General features: G+C 41.2%; 1 protein-coding gene across 7 annotated transcripts in view; it reads left to right on the forward strand.

Moving 5' to 3' along the window:
- The window catches only part of LOC144496920 (calcium uptake protein 3, mitochondrial-like), a 173,924-nt gene that overhangs the window by 81,698 nt on the left and 67,780 nt on the right, over window positions 1–24,446 (forward strand). For 6 of the 7 annotated variants that reach the window (XM_078217542.1, XM_078217569.1, XM_078217561.1 and 3 more), the window contains 2 exons: window positions 3,411–3,458; window positions 5,316–5,398. In XM_078217542.1, coding sequence (XP_078073668.1) covers window positions 3,411–3,458; window positions 5,316–5,398 — 131 coding nt within the window. The remainder of the gene's footprint in view (window positions 1–3,410; window positions 3,459–5,315; window positions 5,399–24,446) is intronic. The other variant, XM_078217554.1, reaches the window with a different exon arrangement.

Genomic DNA, 24,446 nt, shown 5'->3' on the forward strand with positions numbered 1-24,446 from the left:
TGGGAGGAAATCGGAGCATCCGGAGGAAACCCATGCAGACACAGGGAGAATGTGCAAACTCCACACAGACGGTGACCAAAGGCCAGAATTGAACCCGGATCCCTGGCGCTGTGAGGCAGCAGTGCTAACCACTGTGCCACCGTGCCACATCTTCAAAGAACTTGAGCAAATTAGTCAAACATGATTTACCCTTCATAAAACCATGCTGACTCTGATGGATTGTGTTTTGACTTTCCAACTGTCCTGTTACTAGTTCCTTAATAATGGATTCCAACAGTTTTTCAATGACAGATGTTAAACTAACTGGTTTATAGTTTCCTACCTTCTGCCTTTCTCCCTTTTTGAACAGGGGCATTACATTAGCCTTTTTCAAATCCACTGGAACTACTGAAAAGGGGGCGGTGGCTAGATGGGTGGAGAACTGGCTTGCCTTTATAGGACGGGGTATAGAGTATAAAAGCTGGAGTCTGATGATGCAGCTGTATAGAACGCTGGTTAGGCCACATTTGGAGTACTGCGTCCAGTTCTGGTCGCCGCACTACCAGAAGGACGTGGAGGCATTGGAGAGAGTGCAGAGAAGGTTTACCAGGATGTTGCCTGGTATGGAGGGTCTTAGCTATGAGGAGAGATTGGGTAGACTGGGGTTGTTCTCCTTGGAAAGACGGAGAATGAGGGGAGATCTAATAGAGGTATACAAGATTATGAAGGGTATAGATAGGGTGAACAGTGGGAAGCTTTTTCCCAGGTCGGAGGTGACGATCACGAGGGGTCATGGGCTCAAGGTGAGAGGGGCGAAGTATAACTCAGACATCAGAGGGACGTTTTTTACACAGAGGGTGGTGGGGGCCTGGAATGCGCTGCCAAGTAGGGTGGTGGAGGCAGGCACGCTGACATCGTTTAAGACTTACCTGGATATTCACATGAGCAGCCTGGGGATGGAGGGATACAAACGATTGGTCTAGTTGGACCAAGGAGCGGCACAGGCTTGGAGGGCCGAAGGGCCTGTTTCCTGTGCTGTACTGTTCTTTGTTCTTTGTCACAGAAGACAGAGGGTGGTAGTGGAAGGGTCTTTTTCCGGCTGGAGGCCTGTGACTAGTGGTGTTCCGCAGGGCTCTGTATTGGGACCTCTGCTGTTTGTGATTTATATAAACGATCTGGAAGAAGGTGTAACTGGGGTGATCAGTAAGTTTGCGGACGACACAAAATTGGCAGGACTTGCAGATAGTGAGGAGCATTGTCAGAGGCTACAGAAGGATATAGATAGGCTGGAAATTTGGGCAAAGAAATGGCAGATGGAGTTCAATCCTGATAAATGTGAAGTGATGCATTTTGGTAGAAATAATGTAGGGAGGAGCTATACGATAAATGGCAGAACCATAAAGGGTGTAGATACGCAGAGGGACCTGGGTGTGCAAGTCCACAGATCCTTGAAGGTGACATCAAGGTGGAGAAGGTGGTGAAGAAGGCATATGGCATGCTTGCCTTTATAGGACGGGGCATAGAGTATAAAAGTTGGGGTCTGATGTTGCAGATGTATAGAACGTTGGTTCGGCCGCATTTGGAATACTGCGCCCAGTTCTGGTCGCCACACTACCAGAAGGACATGGAGGCTTTGGAGAGAGTACAGAGGAGGTTTACCAGGATGTTGTCTGGTATGGAGGGGCTTAGTTATGAGGAGAGATTGGGTAAACTGGGGTTGTTCTCCCTGGAAAGACGGAGGATGAGGGGAGACTTAATAGAGGTGTATAAAATTATGAAAGGCATAGATAGGGTGAATGGTGGGAAGCTTTTCCCCAGGTCGGTGGTGACGTTCACGAGGGGTCATAGATTCAAGGTGATGGGGGGAGAGGTTTAACACAGATATCAGAAGGACATATTTTACACAGAGGGTGGTGGGGGCCTGGAATGCGCTGCCAGGCAAGGTGGTGGAGGCGGACACACTGGGAACGTTTAAGACTTATCTAGATAGCCACATGAACGGAGTGGGAATGGAGGGATACAAAAGAATAGTCTAGTTTGGACCAGGGAGCGGCACGGGCTTGGAGGGCCGAAAGGCCTGTTCCTGTGCTGTATTGTTCTTTGTTCTTTCCAGAATCCAGGGAATTTTAAAATATTATAACCAATGCTGCCACTTCTTTGAAGACCCTCTCTCCATTTTAGCTCCCTCCATTAGACTAGCAAGGTTCTCATCCAACTTTTCAAGAACTCATTGGATTGATTGCCTCTGCAGTGTCTCTATGATCATGGGCTGCCTGTCCCAGTGTTTAAATAAACTATCCTCTTGACTTAGAACACAATTGATATCCTGGAGAGTCAGTGGCCAGTGATCTTTCACCACAACATCTGGTTTACTAATGTTCTTTCGGGAATGAAATCTGCTGTTTTTACCTGGTCTGGCTTACATGTGAATCCAGACCCACAACAATGTGGTTGACTCTCACATGTCTTCTGAAATGGAGGGCAGTTAAGGACGTGTCATGGCGCTCACGTCCTGTAAAATTAAGAAAAGAATCAATTCCAAAAGTGGAGGTGCAGGAACTTTGGAATTGTTGGGGCACTTTCTATAATTTTGTCTAATAGGTTGATTCTGGTATTAAATGTATTCTACAAGAGTAAAACTTTTCACTCTTTAACAAATTCAATCTATATGCATGTTTTCTATTTAATTTTTCTCAAGTTGACCGTTCTTCATCTTTGTGGTCTTGCTGGAAGTCCCTCTTGTTTTTTTGTGACCATTTCAAAATCTTTCTCCCATAACACTCAATGCAGTCGACCAGAACTATCTAAGCATTGGTCACAATCTGCTGCAACAAAGGGCAGAATGCTTTTGGAGACAGGTAGATAGTTTACTTCATGTTTAGGTACTTGCTGCCTGACAGATGTTCTCCTCTTTGTTAGATGGTAATCTCTTTGTAAAACAAATGAAAACAAAATAAAAAAGTATTCACATTAATTGAGTGATTACCTAACTGTTTTACATTCTCTTATCAAAATCCAACGAGCGTCTTATCTGGAGATGAATGTCACAGGTATCTCAATCTATTTGCATTTGTAACCACTTAAAAGGTCAATTATATTTGTTCTCTATTTCTTTCTGCTTTAGAGAACATAAGCAACAAGTTGTAAGGCAGAAAACCATTTAACCTCAACAAATCACTTTATCATCAGTTTTCGTATAAACAAGAGACCATTCCCAAAGGCTAAAAACCTTGATTTGGAAAATTTTTACTTGCAATGCAATATCGTCAGTACAATACTGAAAAACATTGGTAGATGGTGTTCAGATCATTTACTCCAGAAGTGTTGTGATGAATAGTGATACTTGAAACATTTTTGTTCTTATGCTAACTAACCTACACTTGATATTTTTATTTCAAAATAATCAAAAATGCCACTTTCTCCCCTTTTAGGTCTGATTGCCTACACAGAATATTTGTTTCTTTTGTGCATACTAACAAGTGAGTCTAAAACTAGCATGTTTAATAATCTTAACTAAGATATTGTGAACATTCTAGAGTTCTACATGTTACCATTTTGCTCATGAGTATAAGTTAACAATGCAGTAGCAATTTTCACAACTGCGTTTCTAATTTTCGTTAAGGTGTTAACAATAAGTTATGAATTGAAGTACAAAAATAAACCATTAGCAAATTACATTTTTAATTGCATCACTATTAATTCAGTAATGATCTTATTTTTATGTATTAAAATTTTCTGTCAAACAGTAGCCGAGTTTCAAACTGTTGTAGTAACAGAAAATGCTTAAAGTACATAGCAGATTTGTCAAGTCTGAAAAGACAAAAAATGGTTAAAGTTTCAAATGGAGACTTTTGTCAAAACTGAAAAAAGGAGGTAATAGGAATCGTAAAACAAATCAAAGTGAATAGAAAAATAGATGCGAGTTAGGAGTTGCCACTCTTTTCCATCTTTGATCTGCTACACTGTTCCATCCAAGCTCAGAGCAAACTTGAATAACTCGTCTTACTCCAGAAGTTAGAGTCCTTCAAGTCTGAACGACAATAATTTTGAATCTTAGTTATCTGCCATCTGCATTCCGATTTGTTCCATTTCATTTTGGGACAGGTTTTTTCTTATCCTTTACTTAACCAGCTCTATACTGGACTAAAAGGGAAAAGGCTGGAAAATCTCAGCAGGTCTGGCAGCATCTAAGAAGAGAAAAGAGCTAACGTTTCAAGTCCTCACTTCTTTTCTCTCCTTACAGCTGCTGAGATTTTCCAGCGTTTTCCCTTCTGGTTTCAGATTCCGGCAACTGCAGTAATTTGCTTTTATCTATAATGGACTAGCCTCCCTTTTTATTTTAGGTGGGGTTTTCCTGTCCTTTTGTTCCAGATTGTTCTATAATTCAATTAATTCATCTGGAACTATTCTTAAAATGTAATTACATGAAGTAATTATTCATTATGTTCTCACCTGTATATCCTTGTTTGGCAATACGGAAAATGTGTTGCAAAATTGTTTTGCCTTACAGCAACTTGGGATGTTTTTCCATATTTAAGACATAAAATTGTTCTTAGTTGATAACATTTCTCAACGATTTAATATAATTGTAAGCACTGGAAACTTAAGAAAGAAAATAGTAAGGCTGGAATTTTCCAGCCCTTCCTGCTGGTGGGATCTTCCACTCCTGCCGAAGTGATCTCCTATGATGGATTCCCCAGCGCCCAGTGAGCAACGCAAATGGCCATTGATGTAAGTGAGACCAGACAGTCCCGCCAGTAGCCAATGGTGAGCCATCTCCACTGTGGAAAACCTCCGTGGGTTAGGGATTGCACAAAATCCTGGCTTCAGCATTGTTAAAATATCATAATGAAGCAGGAAATTAGTGTAAACCAATTTGGTCCTATACTTATCAACATTGTTTCTCTGTCTTACTTTTCGATCATGCTTCCTTCTGGTAGATTTTAATTGCATAAACTTCAACCTAAAGAAATCTTGCTTTAACATTACTGGCTCATAACACAATTTGCCTTTTAATTTAATTCTCTTTTAATGATGTTTATCCGCAAATATTTATGCTAGTCTCTTATGAATTGATAGTAATATATATATATATATATATAAACTGCATTCATTGATATTGCTCTTAAGTGCCTTGGGGCATTTTACTACGTGAAATATGAAATAAATGTAGGTTGCTGTCATACCATAAATGTCTATTTAATATTTTTAACACCCTTAAAATGTTGGTTTCTTGGTGGACCTGTAGACTTATAGAGTGCAAAATGGAATTTAGGCACAGAAAGATTTTGTCTCTTTTATAACTAATATATTGATATTTTGAAAATATGTTGCAGAACCTCATGCAGGTTTTAAAATAGCTTTCAACATGTTTGATACTGATGGAAACAAAATGGTGGACAAGAAGGAGTTCTTAGTGGTATGTAATTTATCCTGTCTATTTGGAACCGAGTTTTATTTTATTGCAGTTGAATAAAGAAAATATTTCCTTGAATTTTTGTATGGATTTCAAATTTACAATAATGGCCGGTTTTGATCATGATCAGGAATTTTTCCTTAAAAGCCTTGTATCATCATCATGTTGTGGTAGTTAAATCTAAATTTTCTGAGATTTATAATAATTGTTCTCACTACCATCCCCTGTCTCTGTCTCGTATGCACACACACACTCCCATATTAAACAAAGTACTACTGTCAAATATCACAGGATTACAGAATTGTTGCAGCACTGAAGGAAGCTCTTTGGTCCATCATGACTGCACCAGCTCTCAGAATGAGCAATACACCCAGTGCCATTCCCCTGCCTTCTTCCTGTAATCTTGCACATTCTTCCTTTTCAAATAACAGTCTCATTCCTTTTTAAATGCTTCAATCGACCCTGAGTCCACCATGCTTTCAGGCAGTGCATTCCAGACCTTAACCACTTGCTGCATTAAAAAAGATTTCTAGTATCACTTTTGCTTCATTTGCCAATTACTTTAAATATATACACTTTTATTCTCAATCCTTTCAAAGAAAATTACAGCACAGGAACTGGCCCTTCAGCCCTCCAAATCTGCACCGACTATGCTTCCCGTCTGAACTAAAGCCCCCTATCCTTCCAGGGTGGCACAGTGGTTAGCACTGCTGCCTCACAGCGCCAGGGACCTGGGTTCGATTCCCAGCTTGGGTCACTGTCTGTGTGGAGTTTGCACGTTCTCCCTGTGTTGGCGTGGGTTTCCTTCAGGTGCTCTGGTTTTCTCCCACAGTCAGAAAGACATGCTGGTTCGGTACATTGACCTGAACAGGCGCTGGATTGTGGCGACTAGGGGAATTTCACAGTAACTTCATTGCAGCCTTACTTGTGACTAATCAATAAACTTTTACTTTATTTTAACTTATATCCCTCTATTCCCATCCTATTCATGTATTTGTCAAGTCGCCCCTTAAAAGTCACTATTGTATCTGCTTCCACTACCTCCCCTGGCAGCAAGTTCCAGGCACCCACCATACTCTGTGTAAAAAAAAAAAACTTGCCTCTTACATCTCCTTTAAATCTTGCTCCTCGCACCTTAAGCCTATGCCCCTTAGTAATTGACTCTTCCACCCTGGGAAAAAGCTTATGACTATCCACTCTGTCCATGCCCCTCATAATCTTGTAGACTTCTATCAGGTTGCCCCTCAACCTCCGTCGTTCCAGTGAGAACAAACCAAGTTTCTCATAGCTAATGCCTTCATACCAAGCAACATCCTGGTAAATCCTTTCTGTACCCTCTCCAAAGCCTTCACATCCTTCTGGTAGTGTGGCGACCAGAATTGAACACTATATTATGAGTGCGGCCTAGCTAAGGTTCTATAAAGCTGCGACATGACTTACCAATTTTTAAACTCGAATGCTGCAGCCAAAGAAGGCATACATGCCATATGTCTTCTTGACTCTTTTCTCCACCTGCGTTGTCACTTTCAGTGACCTGTCTACATGTACACCCAGATCCCTCTGCCCATCAATACTCTTAAGGGTTCTGCCTTTTACTGTGTATTTCCCATGTGTATTTGGCCTTCCAAAATGCATTATCTCACATTTGTCTGTATTAAACTCCATCTCTCTGCCCAAGTCTCCAACCGATCTATATCCTGCTGTATCCTCTGATGGCCCTCATCGCTATCCGCAATTCCACCAACCTGTTCCCGAACTATTCCCCAACTGAAATGTCGACCATCTGGCCTGCCTCATTCCCCAATACCAGGTCCAGTACAGCCACTTCCCTAGTTGGACTATCTATATACTGTTTCAAGAAGCCCTCCTGCATGCTCCTTACAAACTCTGCCCCATCCACGCCCCTAGCACTAAGTGAGTCCCAGTCAATATAGGGGAAGTTAAAATCATCCACCACAACAACCCTGTTATTTTTACACCTTGCCAAAATCTGCCTACATATCTGTTCCTCTATTTCCTGCTGGCTGTTGGAAGGCCTATAGTAAACCCCCAACATTGTGACTACACCCTTCGTATTCCTGCGCTCTATCCATATTGCCTTGCTATATGAGTCCTCCGAGGTATCCTCCTGTAGTACAACTGTGATATTCTCCTTAACCAGTAGTGCAACACGCCCACCCCTTTTACATCCCCGCTATCCTGCCTGAAACATCTGTATCCTGGAATGTTAAGCTGCCAATCCTGTCCTTCCCTTAACCAAGTCTCTGTAATGGCAACAACATCATAGTTCCAAGTACTAATCCAGGCTCTGAGTTCATCTGCCTTACCTATTACACTTCTCGCATTGAAACAAATGCACTTCAATCCATCAGACCCTCTTTGATCAGCAACCACACCCTGCCTGCTCTTCCTCTGATTCATACTGGCCCTACTCTTTCATTCCCCTTCAGTTAATTCACATTTTCTTTGGTTCCCATTCCCCTGGGGGGTAAGAATAGTTTCTCCCTATCTACTCTGTGCAGACCCTTCTATCAAATTTCCTCTCAGCCTTCTTTTCTCCAAGGAAGGCAGTCCTAACTTGTTCAATCTGACTTCATAACTGAAATTCCTCATCCCTGGAACAATTCTCATGAATCTTTTCTGCACTGTCTCCAATGCTTTTGCATTCTTTCTAAAGTCTAGACCCCAGAACATGATGCAATGCTGAAGCTGGACTGTCTTAGACAAGTGTTATGAGTCTTATACAAGTTCAATACAACCCTCTTGGTGTTATGCTCTATGCCCCTATTAGTTAAATCTCAGATATTGAATGCTTTATTTACTGCTCTTTCAACTGTCCTGCCACCTTCAATGATTTATGCACATATATACCCAGGTTCCTCTGCTCTTGCATCCACTTTAGAATTGTACCCTTTTTTAATATTGTCTCTCCATGTTTTTCTTGCCAAAACATGTCAGTAATTAATGTTGTGTGACAGTACACGACAAGGCGTGTACATGAGACAGTACACAAGAAGGCGGCCTTCACGACACACGACAGTGCAGAGTCGCTGAGCAGAGACTGATAGCCAAGTTCCGCACACATGAAGACGGCCTCAACCGGGATCTTGGGTTCATGTCCCACCATCTGTAACCCCCATGACTTGCCTGGGCTTGCAGAATCTCACTAACTGTCCTGGAGACAATACACATCTCTTTAACCTGTGCTTAACCCCCTCTCCACTCACATTGTCTGTACCTTTAAGACTTGATTACCTGTAAAGACTCACATTCCAACCATTATTTTGTAAATTGAGTTTGTGTCTTTATATGCCCGGTTTGTGAACTGAAATCCCACTTACCTGACGAAGGAGCTGCACTCTGAAAGCTAGTGGCTTTTGCTACCAAATAAACATGTTGGACTTTAACTTGGTGTTGTGAGACTTCTTACTGTATCTGCTCTTTCCCATTCTTATAAGGGATCTCCGTACAAAATGTTAGCCTTTTTTCATATACTTATGGAAATGCTGTCAAAATCAGCATGTGTTCTGTATTTTCTACTGTGGACACATATCTGGTGATTAGGTGACTGGATTGTAAAAAAATCTCAAAATTGTAGCAGTGATTTGTAGAAAAATGAAGGAATAACTTTATAATTGCAATAACATACTTATTCAATTCCCTTTTAAATTACGTTATAATCTGTCTCAATAGCCACTTTTAATATAGCAGTCCATGCTCTTAAAAACTCTCCATACCCATACTTCTTGTTGCTGATTTGCCAAACATTGGAAATAATATTTCACTATTCACCCTCTTCAAACCTTGTATGATTTTCAAAACCTCTAAAGATTCCCCCTTGACTTTTCATTTCGTAAAGCGTCTACTTTTAAAGTCTTTCTTTGAAACTTTCACCTCTGTGAAATTGTAGAGTATGTCATGTACAATTCTCATGGGCGTAATACTCATTCAATAATGCAATGGCAAGAACTAAATGCAATATTTCTCTTGAGAAACTTAGTGAGGGTGAAATTAGTCTACACCAGCATCATGAAACGTGCTTGTAGCAAACAGACAGCCAAGTTTTCACTGCCTCCTTTTCACTTTCTTTGCACTTAAGTTCACAGTGAGAGTTCATACACTTTTTGGAGACTTCTTTCCTAGTCTTACTTTCGCTTTTACTTGCTTTGAAATTAAAAGTCTTGGCAATATTTTCCAAGTCAGTGGAAAATAAAAATTGGTTTGGTAAAAAATCTGGTATAGATTTGCTGCAATTCCATTCGCACTGCTGCTGTAAACTAACTTCATCCCTTGTGGCCAGGATTTTCTGGGCCCATTCTCCGTGGGCACAAATCTCATTATGGCCAGAAACTCTTGAGAGAGGCCCCTAATGAGATTTGCACCAGGGAGATTTCACAATGAGATCTTGCCCGCCCCGTCAGCGACATAATCAGGTTCACCCCCAGTGAGAGTGTGAACCTGATTACCATCAATTTAAGTCGATTTTAATACGCCTAAATGGCATAATGCCTTGCCCTCCTGGTTCACCATATGCTTCCCCCTGCTGGTGTGACGTCACACTGGTGGGAATCACTGCTGCTCTTCAGCAGTTGAGATGACAATGCCCGGAGTGGGGAGGCCAGTCTAGCCCCTTGGCAGTGCTCATCTGGCATTGTCCGATGGGCATTGCCAAGGGGTGGGGCCAAGGGTGAATATGCCGGCGATTATAGATGTCGGTTTGGGGAGTTGGAAGGGGGGATTTGCCAACGAATATTAATAGTGGTGGTGGGGAGGGGTGGGGAACGATACATGTCAGAAGGTTTGGAGAGAAAGCCTGTTTGTCTCTCTGGGGAGAAACATGCTAGTTTTCAGTCAGATTCTGACATGTTGCCTTTCTTTTGGAAAATTCTGCCCTATGTCTTTGCAGAATTTAATTTTTTTCTCTACCCCATGGTCAGTTGAAAAATGCTTAAGAGAGATCTGGTCACAGACTAGATAAAATTTAAAGTAAAATCAAATAAAAATGCCATGTAAACAGTCTAATTCAATTTAGGATATACTAGATTTTGCAAAACTGAAGAGGTGAGAATGAAAGATTAAAATCCGCATAGGCTTTGAGCATTACCTGACAATTTGAAGAAAGATAATTGTTACATGTGCTATGCAGTTTAAAACATAAAAAATTGTGATTCTTAATCATTGAAACTTAGCCTGTTTCAAATTTGACGATTATCTTTTCATTCTTCCTTTTCATCTTTGAGTGGGTAAATGTAGATTGGTGTAGATGTGGCTCGTTTCAGGTACAGGGTTTGTCTCTAGTAGGGTATCAAAACAATGTGTCTACTTAAAGTAACTTCTAAAATACCAAAATGATTTTGAACAATTCATAATGCAGCATCTAACATTTGCCTTTGATAAATGGAAATTAATAATGGTTACTCCATAATTAACATATGAACACAAGGAGTAGGAGCAAAAGAGGGACATTTTGCCCCTTGACCCTGCTCCACTATTCAGTAAGATCAAGACTGATTTGATTGTGGTCTTAAATCCGCAATTTCATGCCTGACTGCCATAACCCTTGATTTATAGATGAGGGAAATGCATTTACATAAGAACATAAGAACGAGGAGCAGGAGTAGGCCATTTGGCCCCTCGAGCCTGCTCCACCATTCAATAAGATCATGGCTGATCTTTTCGTGGACTCAGCTCCACTTACCCACCCGCACACCATAATCCTTAATTCCTTCACTGTTCAAAAATTTATCTATCCTTGCCTTAAAAACATCCAATGAGGTAGCCTCAACTGCTTCACTGGGCAGAGAGTTCCACAGATTCACAACTCGTTGTGTGAAGAAGTTCCTCCTCAACTCAGTCCTAAATCTGTTTCCCCTTATTTTGAGGCCATGCCCCTAGTTCTAGTTTCACCTGCCAGTGGAAACTACTTCCCTGCTTCTTTCTTATCTATTCCCTTCATAATCTTATATGTTTATATAAGATCTCCCCTCATTCTTCTGAATTCCAATGAGCATAGTCCCAGTCTACTCAGTCTCTCCTCATAAGCCAATCCTCTCCACTCCGGAATCAACCTAGTGAATTTCCTCTGAATCTTCTCCAGTGCCAGTATATCCTTTCTCAAGTAAGGAGACCAAAACTGTACATAGTACTCCAGGTGTGGCCTCACCAGCACCTTATGCAGCTACAACATAGCCTCGCTGTTTTTAAACTCCATCCCTCTAGCAATGAAGGACAAAATTCCATTTGCCTTCTTAATTACCTGCTGCACCTGCAAACGAACTCCTTGTGATTCTTGCACAAGGACATCCAGGTCCCTCTGCACAGCAGCATACTGCAATTTTTTACCATTTAAATAATAGTCCATTTTGCTGTTATTCCTACCAAAATGGATGACCTTACATTTATCAACATTGTACTCCATCTGCCAGACCCTCGCCCACTCACTTAGACTATCTATACCCCTTTGCAGACTTTCAGCATCCTCTGCACACTTTGCTCTGCCACTCATCTTAGTGTCATCTGCGAATTTTGGCACACTACACTTGGTCCCCGACTCCAAATCATCTATGTAAATCGTAAACAATTGCAGTCCCAACACTGATCCCTGAGGCACATCACTAATCACTGATCGCCAACCAGAAAAACACCCATTTACCCCCACTCTTTGCTTTCTGTTAGTTAACCAATCTTCTATCCATGCTAATACATTACCCATAACATCGTGCACCTTTATCTTATGTAGCAGTCTTTGGTGTGGCACCTTGTCAAATGCCTTCTGGAAATCCAGATACACCACATCCACAGGTTCCCCATTGTTCACTGCACATGTAATGTTCTCAAAGAATTCCACCAAATTAGTCAAACATGACCTGCCCTTCATGAACCCATGCTGCATCTTCCCAATGGGACAATTTATATCCAGATGTCTCACTATTTCTTCCTTGATGACCGATTCAAGCATTTTCCCTACTATAGAAGTTAAGCGAACTGGCCTATAGTTACCCGCCTTTTGTCTACGTCCTTTTTTAAACAGTGGCGTCACATTTGCCATAGTTTACTTGGATTTCAGCAAGGCTTTTAATAAGGTCTTACATGGAAGCCTGATAGCAAAGGTAAGTGCCCATGGGGTCCAAGGAAATTTGACAAATTGGATCCAGAATGGTTGAGTGACAGGAAGCAGAGAGTGATGGCCGAGGGGAGGTTTTCGGACTGGAAGCCTGTGTCCAGTGGGGTCCCCAAGGATCAATGTTGGGGCCCCATGCTGTTCGTGGTTTCTATAAATGATTTAGACTTGAATGTAGGAGAGTTGATCAGTAAGTTTGCAAATGATACGAAAATTAGTGGGGTGGTAAATAGTGAAGAGGATAGCCTTAGATTACCAAAGGATATGGATGGGCTGGTCAGATGGGCTGATCAGTGGTAAATGGAAATCAATCCAGATAAGTGTGAGATGATGCACTTGGGCAGAACAACAAAGCAAGGGAATACAGGATGAATGCAGGACCCTAGGATGCACTGAGAATCAAAGGGATCTTGGTGTGCATGTACATCGGTCCCTTAAGGTAACCGGATAGGTGGATAAAGCGGTTAAGAAGGCATAAGGTATACTTGCCTTAATTAGCTGAGGCATCGCGTTTAAGAGCAAGGAGGTTATGCTGAAACTGTATAAAACATTGATTAGGGCACAGCTAGAGTATTGTGTGCAGTTCTGGAATTCACAATATAGGAGGGATGTGATGGCACTGTGATAGCATTGGCAGAGGAGATTTACCAGGATGCTGCCTGGACAGGAGAGTTTTAGTTTTGAAGAGAGATTGGATAGACTGGGGTTGTTTTCCTTGGAGGAGAGGGGACATGATTGAGATGTATATAATTAGGAGGGGCATAGATAAAGTAGACAGGAAGAAACTTTTCCCCTTGGTGGAGGGATTAATAATTAGGGACCATAGATCGAAGTTAGGAGTTGGAGGTTAAGAGGAGATGTGAAGAAAAACTTTTTCACCCAGAGAGTGGTGGGAGTCTGGAACTCTGCCTGAAAGGGTGATGGAGGCAGAGACTCTTTTAACATTTAAGAAGTATTTAGAGGTGCACTTGCGATGCCAAGGCATACAAGGCTCAGGGCCAAGTGCTAGAAAATGGAATTAGAATAGTTAGGTGATTTGTATTTGACCGGCGCAGACATGATGAGTTGAAGAGCCTTTTTCTGTGCTGTATACCTCTGATTATGATTTCCTTGTAGATCAAAAAATCTATCTAGTTCAACCTTAAATATATTTAATAATCCAGCCTTCACTGCTCTCTAGGGTAGAGAATTCCAAAGATTAACAACCCTCTGAGAGAAGAAATTCCCCCTTGTCTCTGTCTTAAATAGATGCCCTTTATTCTGAAACCATACCTCTAGTTCTAAAATCCCCCATGAAGGAAACCATCCTGCCAGTATCTGCCCTTCCAAGCCCCCTCAGAATCTTATATGTTTCAAAAAGATCACTTCTCATTCTTCTAAACTCCAATGAGTATAGGCCCAACCTGTTCATAAAACAACCTCTTCATCCTAGGTATCAGCCAAGTAAACCTGAACTGCCTCCAATGCAAGTATATCCCTCCTTAAATAAAGAGACCAAAACTGTGCACAGTACTCTTGGTGTGATCTCACTAATGCCTTGCACAACTAAAGCGACACTACCCTACTTTTATACTCGATTTTCCCTTTGTTTTCATGGTTGCACTTGCATGCTAACTTGTGATTTATGTTGCACTTGCATGCTAACTTGTGATTTATGTACCAACACACCCAAAGTCCACTATACTGCAGACTTCTGCAGTCTCTATATTTAAATAATATTCTGCTTTTCTACTCTTCCTGTCAAAGTGGATGACCTCACAATTTACTCCATTATACCAAATCTATCAAATTTTTGTCCAGTCAGTTGACCTATCTATATGTCTTTGTAGACTAAGCAAATTTGGCTACAATACAGTCTCTTCATCCAAGTCATTAATATAGATTATAAATAGTTGAGGTCCTAGCACTGATCCTTGTGGCATGCTACTAGTTATAGTTTGCCAAATTAAAATGACCCATTTATTCTGAATCTGTTTCCTGTCAGTTAGCCAATCCTCTGTTAATGCTAATATGTTACCCCCAACACTATGAACTCTTATCCTTTATGTGGCACCTTATTAAATGTTTTTTTGGCAATCCAAATGCACCACACCAACTGGTTCCCCTTCATCCACTCAGCTTGTTACATCCTCAAAAAACTCTAATAAATTTGTGTGATAAAATATTGATGCCTATACAGGTTGAATATCCTTTGTCCATAAATCTGACAACTGAACATGTCCAAAAACTGCACTTTTTCTGAACATTTTTGATTTTTAGCACAGGAGGTCTAGTTGTTTGACTACACTTTTTACATTTTTGTAGTGAGCATGTCAAAAAGAAACTTATTACACATATTCTATTTAGTCTATTCAGTGATACATCTTGCTTTTCTAGCAATTTTGTTTTCTTCAGACAATAGCTAGTCCACGCTTAGGCTATTGTAATGTAAGTTTGTCTGCACAATTCGAAAACTGAAATTAGCTGAAATACGAAACGCAATCAGCCCCAAGGGTTTTGGATAATGAATACTCAATTTGTATTATGATTTTCTAAATATTCTGCTACTACTTCTAGTACCAATAGATTGCAGTGTTTCCGAATGACAAATGTTAGACTAATTGGCCTACAATTCCCTGTTTTCTGTCTCCCTCCCTTTTTGAATAAAGGTGTTACATTTGCAGTTTTCCAATCCACTGGAACCTTTCCAGAATCTCAAGGTCAAGAGGACTTGTTAACCTTTAGTCCTAATATAACCCCACAATATTTTCTCGAATAATTGTTTTGATTGCCTCCCTCCCTTTTTGCCCCCTAAATTTATTATACTTGGGACCATTTTTGTTTCTTTTACCATGAAGACAGATACAAAACACTTGTTCAAAACCTTTACCATTTCCTTGTTTTCCCCATTATGAATTCCCCAATCTCATCCTCAAAGAGACCGAAAGCTCACTGCCTTCTTCCTTTTTATATATTTATAGAAGCTCTTGGTGTCTGTTTTTATATTTCTTGCTAGTTTGCTCTCGTATTCGAATTTCTGTTTCTTTATTACTTATTCTTTCTGAAACATTCACAATTTTCTGGCCTTTCACTAACCTTCGCAGTATTGGCCAGAGGGGCAATTTTTTCACACAGTGGGTGGTGAGTGTCTGGAACAAGCTGCCAGAGATAGTAGTAGAGGCGGGTACAATTTTATCTTTTAAAAAGCATTTAGGTAGTTACATGGGTACGATGGGTATACAGGGATATGGGCCAAATGAGGGGAATTGGGATTAGTTTAGGGGTTTTAAAAAAAAAAGGGCGGCACGGACAAATTGGGCCGAAGGACCTGTTTCCATGCTGTAAACCTCTATGACTCTATGACTATGACTCTATTATGAAAATATCTCATTAAATGTCTACCACTGTTTCTCTTCTGTCTAACCTTTATTTCCCCAGTCCACTTTAGTCAACTCTGTCTTCGTACCTTGTAATTGCCTTTATTTAAGGTTAAGACACTGGTTTCAGACCCATGTTTCTTACCCTCAAACTGAATGTGAAATTCAGTCGTGTTATGATCACTCCTGCCTGGAGGATCTTCTTACTATGAGGTAATTTATTTATCCTGATGCATTACACTTTGCCATTCTAAAATAGCCTGGTCCCTGGTGGGTTCCAGAACATATTTTTCCAAAATATTATTCCGAATACATTTTATGAATTCACCCTCAAAGCTAACTTTGCCAATTTGATTAATCAATCTATATGAAGATTTCCCCCCCCCCCCCCCCCCCGCTTATTTCTTGATTTGTACTTTGCCCTACATTGTATCTATTGTTCGGGGGACCCACAAACTATTCCCATCAGTGATATCTTTCCCTTGCTATTTATTTTTTCTGTACAAATTGATACTACATCTTGATCTACCTAGCCAAGATCATTTCTCAGTGCTGTCATGACCTTATCTATTATTAACAGAAATACCCCACACCTCCTTTTCCTTTGTTCCTATCTTTCCAAATCCTTGAAAGGTCTGTTCTTTTCTCTCCTTACAGATGCTGCCAGACCTGCTGAGATTTTCCAGCATTTTCTCTTTTGGTTTCAGAGTCCAGCATCCACAGTAATTTGCTTTTATCCTTGAATATCTTGGTCATCTTACAACCATATCTTTGTAATAACTATAATTTCACACCCAATAATTTCAGTTATGAGGTCAATTCATCCATTGTATTATGAATGCTGTATGTATTGAGAAAAAGAGCCTTTAATTCAGTATTTTTACCAATTTTCCCGACTCTGACCATATTTACAGGTGTGCTGTAATGTTTGCACGCTCTGTCCCTCCCTGTTGAACTCTGATTATCATTAGCCATAAAACTACTCTGAACAATTGCCTTGGTCTTTATCATTAACTCTTCCTTCACATGAACCCTTCTCACCTCCCCCACTCGATCTATTTAGTTTGAATTTCCATGGCCCTAGTTAAGCCATTCACCAGGACATTGGTCCAGCACTGTTCAAGTGAAACCCTCCCAAAGCTACAGCTCCCTTTTCCCCCCAATATTGGTGCTAGTGCTCTATGAATTGAAACCCATTTCTCCCACCCCAATGTTTGAGCTATGCATTCAACTCTCTGATCTTATTTACCATGTATCAGTTTGCTAATTGCTCAGGTAGTAACCCAGGTATTATTATCTTTTTGGTTCTGCTTTTAAATTTAGCCTTGAGCTGCTCATAATCCCTCAGCAGACTCTCCTTTATCATAGGTGTCCACATGGGTCATGATAGCTGGATCCTTCCCCTCCCACTCCCAAGTTCCTCTCCAGCCCAAAGAGATTTCCTTAATCCTGCACCGGGCAGAAAACACAGCCTTCTTGGTTCACGCTCTTTGCTGCAGAGAACAGTGCTGTACAGAAGTGTTTATTCCCCTAATGATACTGTTCCCTTCTACCACTACATTCATTTTTACTCCATAACTCCATCGCCTTGCTGTTTCTCATCCTCAATGTAGACCCTATTCTCATCAACACATGCGGCAAGGACCTTGAGCCTGTTGGACAAGTGCAAGGACTGTAGCTCTGCTCCTAATACCTTCGGTATCCCCACACCTGCCTCACGTAGTCACACCCTCCTGTTCCTAACCATAGACCAAATCTAAAGATCTGGAACTAACTTTCCACTCCCTAGTACATTGTAGTGTCCTTAGTTTGGACTCCAGCTCACTAACTCTTGAGCCAAAGTTCCTCGAGCTGCCAACACTTACTGCAGTTGTGCTTGTTCTGGATTCTGCTGTTGTCCACCAGACCCTACAGCTGCAGTCCATCACCTGCAAAAGTAATCTTTATTGTAGTTTGTTTAACTAATTAGGGTTACAAGTTTAGAAATGTCACTATTATTATTTGTAGTTATATCAAGTAGTTTAACTTGGTAAACTATAAATTAATGCAGTACTTGAATCTCCCTGATGCTAGTTTAAACACCTACCCCACTTTAGAGAAAAAATAAACCTTGAAAATCACGAACCAATCACCTACTTGTTTACCCAGTTAATGCCTCTGGACTTAGCTCTCAAGTCTCACTGTCTCTTGCTCCATCTCTTAGAACACTCCTTGTTCTGTAAAAGACCAAAGCAAGACCTCTTCCCTCACTCACCAAATTCCCCAAGTACTTAACTGTAAGTTAAGGGTGTGTCCAGCCGTACTCCCTCCATTAGGCTGGACTTTGTGTTACTAACTATGGAATATCATTTTTGTTCCATGATGGCAATAGCCATATAACAGCACCACAAAGTTATGTGCAAGTTAGGATAGTGTGTTTCAAATAGGATAAACATGGTTTTAAATAATTATCTACAGAAGTTTCCGTTCCTGTTCAATTTTATTTAAAGAAATATTGCACTAATAGCAGTGAGGAGAATTGGAAACCAACATTGTCAAATGTGCAATCTTACTTTATTGTTTTTCTAATATTAAAACTTGCAGATACTAAAAATTAATAATTGCATATAAAATAATCATTTTTGTATTACTGGACACGACTATAAATGCTGAAAGGGAAGGCAACAGATAGGACAGCAGTCAAGTTTTTGTGGAATGGATAAGTGGGGAAAAGTTTAACCTGATTAGGAGGGGCTTAGAGTGGGAAATCTACATTAATTCATTAAGTGTGGGAGAAAAAGATAGAACGTATGGGCAGAGTGGCAACAGTTACTCAAATAAAAATTCTGTGCATAAATGTAGACAGCAAAGGAAATTTAAAAATGAGTTAGAATCACAAATTCATCTAAAGGGATATGCTGTAGTCCTCAGAACAGAGCCCTCACTACAAGCTGGGCATGATTGGGAATTAAATACTCCGTACTAAGGAGCTATAGAATGGACAAGGAAATTGGGAAAGGAGGAGAAGTAGTAACATTACTAAAGGAAAGAATTTCACTAAGGATGATCAGGCAGTTGGAAACATCATGGACGAATAGCAAAGGGCGCAAAACTGCAAATCTCCTGAATGCAGTGATGTAGTGGGAGAGTGTACGAATATGAAGATAAGGGAAAGTATGTAGCAAAAATAATGTAGCTATGTTGGGAGGTATTGGCCCAGAATTTATGATAATAGAAGCTTAGAACCATACAATGCAGAAAGCAGCCATTCAGCCCCATCAAGTCTGCACCAATTCCCGAAAGAGTATCCCACCCAGGCCCTCCTCTCTGTCCTATCCCTGTAACCCTGCAAATTTACCATGGCCAATCCATTTAACTTGCACATCTTTGGACTGTAGGAGGAAACCAGAGCACCGGTGGAAACCCATGCAGACACAGAGAGAACAAACTCCACACAGTCACCCAAGGCCAGAATTGAACCCAGGTCCCTGGTGCTATAGGCAGCAGTACTAACCACTGTGCCACCATGCTGCCATACTATCAATGCTCACTCTTTAAGGAGTAAAACATGTGCAGTTTCCCACTAAACATGCCAGAAAAATTGGGGCTTGTCCCTTAAAGTCTAAGCAGATTTTTGATGGTGCAGAATTTTAATTGCTGGCAGACAGCTTCTCTAGCACTGAAAATTAACTTTTACATGGATGGAGCCTCAAACTGTAAGATTTTAATTGTTGGAGGTTAAAATTGAAGAATTTAAATTTTTCTTTGTGTCTTTTTCCTCCTCCTTTCCCTTTCTATTCATGATTTTACTGTCACGGACAGGAGGAAGGACAATTTAAACTGTGTTGATTTCCCCACTCCCTATCCGTTGTAAACAGAAAGGGTTTTTTTTCTGGTTTCCCCCTTAATAAATGGTGATATATTTTCCCCAATCTTTAAATTTGGTATGTTACAATCCTCTGTTAATCACTTGCACAGCAAACTCGAGGTAAGGTGAAGTAACACACACACACATTCACACAATAAATGGGGAATAAAGGGTTCAGGACATGACCACAATAAAATACAAATTGGGGTTTTGCATGTGTCCCGAGCCCAGAGTCAGAAGTCAACTGGAATGTTCCTTCCAAGGGAGATTGCCTGATTGTAGAATGCTTCGTCTTTCCTGCAGAAGACAGGAGAAGGTCTGAAGGCATGAGTTCCTACGTTCCAGCAGTTGGCAGGTTTGATGAGGGCCAGAGTTCTTTTTGCTGTCACTAGCTTGATGGTAAACAGCACAGACTATTGCCTGGAGTTCTGTTCATTTTGGAGGTCAAACAGGAATTGCAGTGAAGCTTGGGGGAAGTCATGTTGCATACCTCCTTGAGGTTGAATAAAGTATATTCCCATGGCTGGAACCTAGGTGTTTAATTTGAATCAGGATTCCTTTGCTTTAGCAGACAGTGATTTTGGGTTGGTAAATAGGCTGTCTCGTCAAAACCATTTTGTTGGAACTGCTAATGCTTCAGCCATTAACACCATTATGGGAGATTAAGACCAGCGAAGGGTTGTCTTTGTTCGAAGATGGCTGGACCAGACTCTCCGCCACATGGCCTTTGTTGCTTTGAACCTGCTGCAAGGCATCAGAAGACTAGCCAGAGACATTTTGTCAGCTCAGCAATTGTCCATTTTGAAAATTACAGCTGATGAATAAATATATCTTAATACTTATATTTTTTTCTCTGTCACATCTCGTCCATGACATTGCTATCTAACTACTTTTTGTGCCGCAATCAGGATTCCTCATTCTGATTGGTTGAAGTTGATTACTCTGTTCATACAGGTCCAGTCCCTCTATAGAGCGCATTGTGCTAAAGTGGACTCCTGATCACTGTAAATTATGCACAAAAGCCCAAGTGAAGGCTGTGGGCAGCTGTGAGTGGTGCATTTGTGCCTTTTATTCACCACCAAATGCAAAATGTGAGCTAACAATTTTAACATATGATAGGAGAACTTTTTAATTCTATAAGAAGCAAAGCACTTTGTTTCCCAATTTCTAGAATGTATTGGGACAATTTACTGCAACAGTATGTGATGGGGGAGCTCAGTGCAGAAGATAGGACTGAAGCATTTGCAAGCATCTTCAGGCAGCCATGCTGAGTCAATAATCCACTTTGGTCTCCTCCTGAGATCCCCAGCATCATACCCAATTCGATTCACTCTAGCGAAATCAAGAAATGGCTGAAGGTACTGGATGCTGCAATTTCTATCGGGCCTGACAATATTCTGCCAATAGTACTGGAGACTTGTGCTCACAACTAGCTGTGCCCTGAGCCAAGCTGTTCCAGTATAGCTACAACACTGGCATCTACTGGCAATTTGGGAAATTGGCCAGGTATGTCTGATCCAGAAAAAGCAGGACAAATCCTATCCAGCCAATTACTGCCCCATTAGTCTACTCTTGACCATCAGCAGAATGATGAAAGGTGTTGTTGACAGTGTTAGCAAGCGACACTTAATCAATAATAACCTGCTCAGGGAGGCTAGTTTGGATTCAGCCAATTGTAATTGAACAGTACGACAAATTTGAGAGGCTGAATGGTCTACTGCTGTTCCTAATGAATTATAAGTCTTAAAAGAACAATAGTGCTGCTAATGGTGCATCCACATTCACTTAGGTGCTTGGCATGTGTGGAAGCCCATCACAGTATTTGACAATTTCCAAACCATGCAATGGAAAAATCCACTTCAATAGATTTGCCATTTATCAATATAAGTTAACATATGTCTGCACAAGAGCGTGCTTCACTTTCCAAAGCCTGCTTAAGAAGAGAAATTTAGTGACCCCCAAACTTGTAGAACTATTACTGGAGCCTAAAAGGTTATACCCTTGCTGCATACTCGTGCAGTGCACAGGTAAATTGTTTATCCAGGTAAAATCACCATCATTATTTTAGGACATCGGTTCACAAGGTTGCTGGATCAGGGAGGATTGGGCCGACACTAGCTCTGGTTATAGATTTTGTTGTTTCAGGCTCCATTAGTGAGCCAACCTGATTGGAAAATAATCAACAGTATCCTGAAATACTGTAATCCTGCATGGTTGATGCATCAGATTACTGCATCTGACACAGAGAATCAACTCTGTTCTAATTTCTCATTGTCATTACAGTGCCAGCCAAACCACCATCCTCATTATTTTATATCTCTGAACTACCCACCCTCCCACTGCACCCCACACAGAGCCAAACCCAAGGAAGTGAGTTAGTTAGCTGTTAGACAACTGACAAACACAATTTAAACCCTCACTTGGCAGTGAGCAGCCACCAGATGTTTCTCCTGAATGGCATAGTGCGCAATGCAATTCATTACAAAATATGCAAGCCCTTTCCCATCAGTCTCCTGACCTTGACTTGCTCACACACCATACCCCATCAAGCTATTGTTCTGCCTGTTCAAACAGGCACAGCTTCAGCAGCAGAACCTAAAGCAAAATAGACGTGGAAGTGTTCACATATCCAGTTTAGATTTACTTTGACATCAATTGCTCTTTAAGGTCAAACTTCTCCTTTAGGATGCCGAGCAACAATTGATGTAGGCTGGAGCTCTTTTGCAAACATTTCAGTTTTCTATCACAAACCAACACTGTAGTTTGATCTTGAATCTTATACCCATTAGTGAGAAGGATAAATCTATTACTTCTGATATCTTTGAGTCTTTCTACATTATCTGTACAAGATAATTTCCAGCATTATTTTCTTCCTTTAAATCTAAACAAGCATTAAATGTATTTGAGTTTCAAACTTACAACTTCAATTTATTTAATGTTAAAACTGTTACTCACCAATTCTTTATGCACAGTGAACAGATGTTATTTAGAACATAGAATATAGAAAAGCTACAGCACAAACAGGCCCTTCGGCCCACAAGTTGCGCCGAATATGTCCCTAGCTATTAGGCTTACCTATAACCCTCTATCTTACTAACTTCCATGAACTTATCCAAAAGTCTCTTAAAAGACCCTATCGAATCCGCCTCCACCATCACTACCGGCAGCCAATTCCACGCACCCACCGCCCTCTGAGTGAAAAACTTACCCCTAACATCTCCTCTGTACCTACTCCCCAGCACCCTAAACCTGTGACCTCTTGTGGCAACCATTTCAGCCCTGGGTAAAAGCCTCTGAGAATCCACTCTATCAATACCTCTCAACATCTTATACACCTCTATCAGGTCACCTCTCATCCTTTGCCTCTCCAAGGAGAAAAGACCTAGCTTTCTCAACCTATCCTCATAAGGCATGCCACCTAATCCAGGCAACATCCTTGTAAATCTCCTCTGCACCCTTTCTATGGCTTCCACATCCTTTCTGTAATGAGGCGACCAGAACTGGGCACAGTACTCCAGGTGGGGTCTGACCAGGGTCCTATACAGCTGCAGCACTCTCTTCTGATTTCTAAACTCAATTCCTCTATTGATGAAGGCCAGTATTCCATACGCCTTCTTAACCACAGCCTCTACCTGCGACGCTGCTTTGAGCGTCCTATGAACCCGGACCCCAAGATCCTTCTGATCTTCCACACTGCCAAGTGTCTTACCCTTAATATTATATTCTTTCATCCTATTCGACCTGCCAAAATGACCCACCAGACACTTATCTGGGTTGAAGTCCATCTGCCACTTCTCTGCCCAATCTTGCATCTTATCTATGTCTCGTTGCAACTGCTGACATCCCACTACACTATACACAACACCTCCAACCTTTGTGTCATCAGCAAACTTGCCAACCCATCCTTCCACTTCCTCATCCAGGTCATTTATAAAAATCACAAAGAGCAAGGGTCCCAGAACAGATCCCTGGGGCACTCCACTGGTGACTGACCTCCATGCTGAAAAAGACCCATCTACAACCACTCTTTGCCTTCTGTGGGCAAGCCAGTTCTGAATCCACAAGGCAATGTCCCCTTGTATCCCATGCCCCTTCACTTTCTCAATAAGCCTTGCATGGGGCACCTTATCAAACGCCTTGCTGAAATCCATATAAACTACATCTACCGCTCTTCCCTCGTCTATGTGTCTAGTTACATCTTCAAAAAATTCAATTAGGCTCGTAAGGCATGATCTGCCTTGGACAAAGCCGTGCTGGATATTTCTGATCATACTATTCCTCTCCAGATGTTCATAAATCCTGCCTCTCAGGATCTTCTCCATCAACTTACCAACCACTGAGGTTAGACTCACTGGTCTATAATTTCCTGGGCTATCTCATCCTCATCCTTGGAGAGACGTAGGATGAGAGGAGACCTAATAAAGGTATAGAAGATGTTGAGAGGCATACATCGGGTGGACTCTCAGAGGCTTTTTCCCAGGGTGGAAATGGCTGCTACGAGAGGACACAGGTTTAAGGTGCTGGAGGGTAGGTACAGGGGGAAGTTTTTCACACACAGGGTGGTGGGCGAGTGGAATCAGCTGCCGTCAGTGGTGGTGGAGGCAAACTCAATAGGGTCTTTTAAGAGACTCCTGGATGAGTACATGGGGCTTAATAGGATGGAGGGTTATAGGTAGGCCTAGAAGGTAGGGATATGTTCGGCACAACTTGTGGGGCCGAAGGGCCTGT

This window comes from Mustelus asterias, chromosome 1 (genome assembly GCF_964213995.1).
Source record: "Mustelus asterias chromosome 1, sMusAst1.hap1.1, whole genome shotgun sequence".
In the NCBI taxonomy this organism is placed as follows: domain Eukaryota; kingdom Metazoa; phylum Chordata; class Chondrichthyes; order Carcharhiniformes; family Triakidae; genus Mustelus; species Mustelus asterias.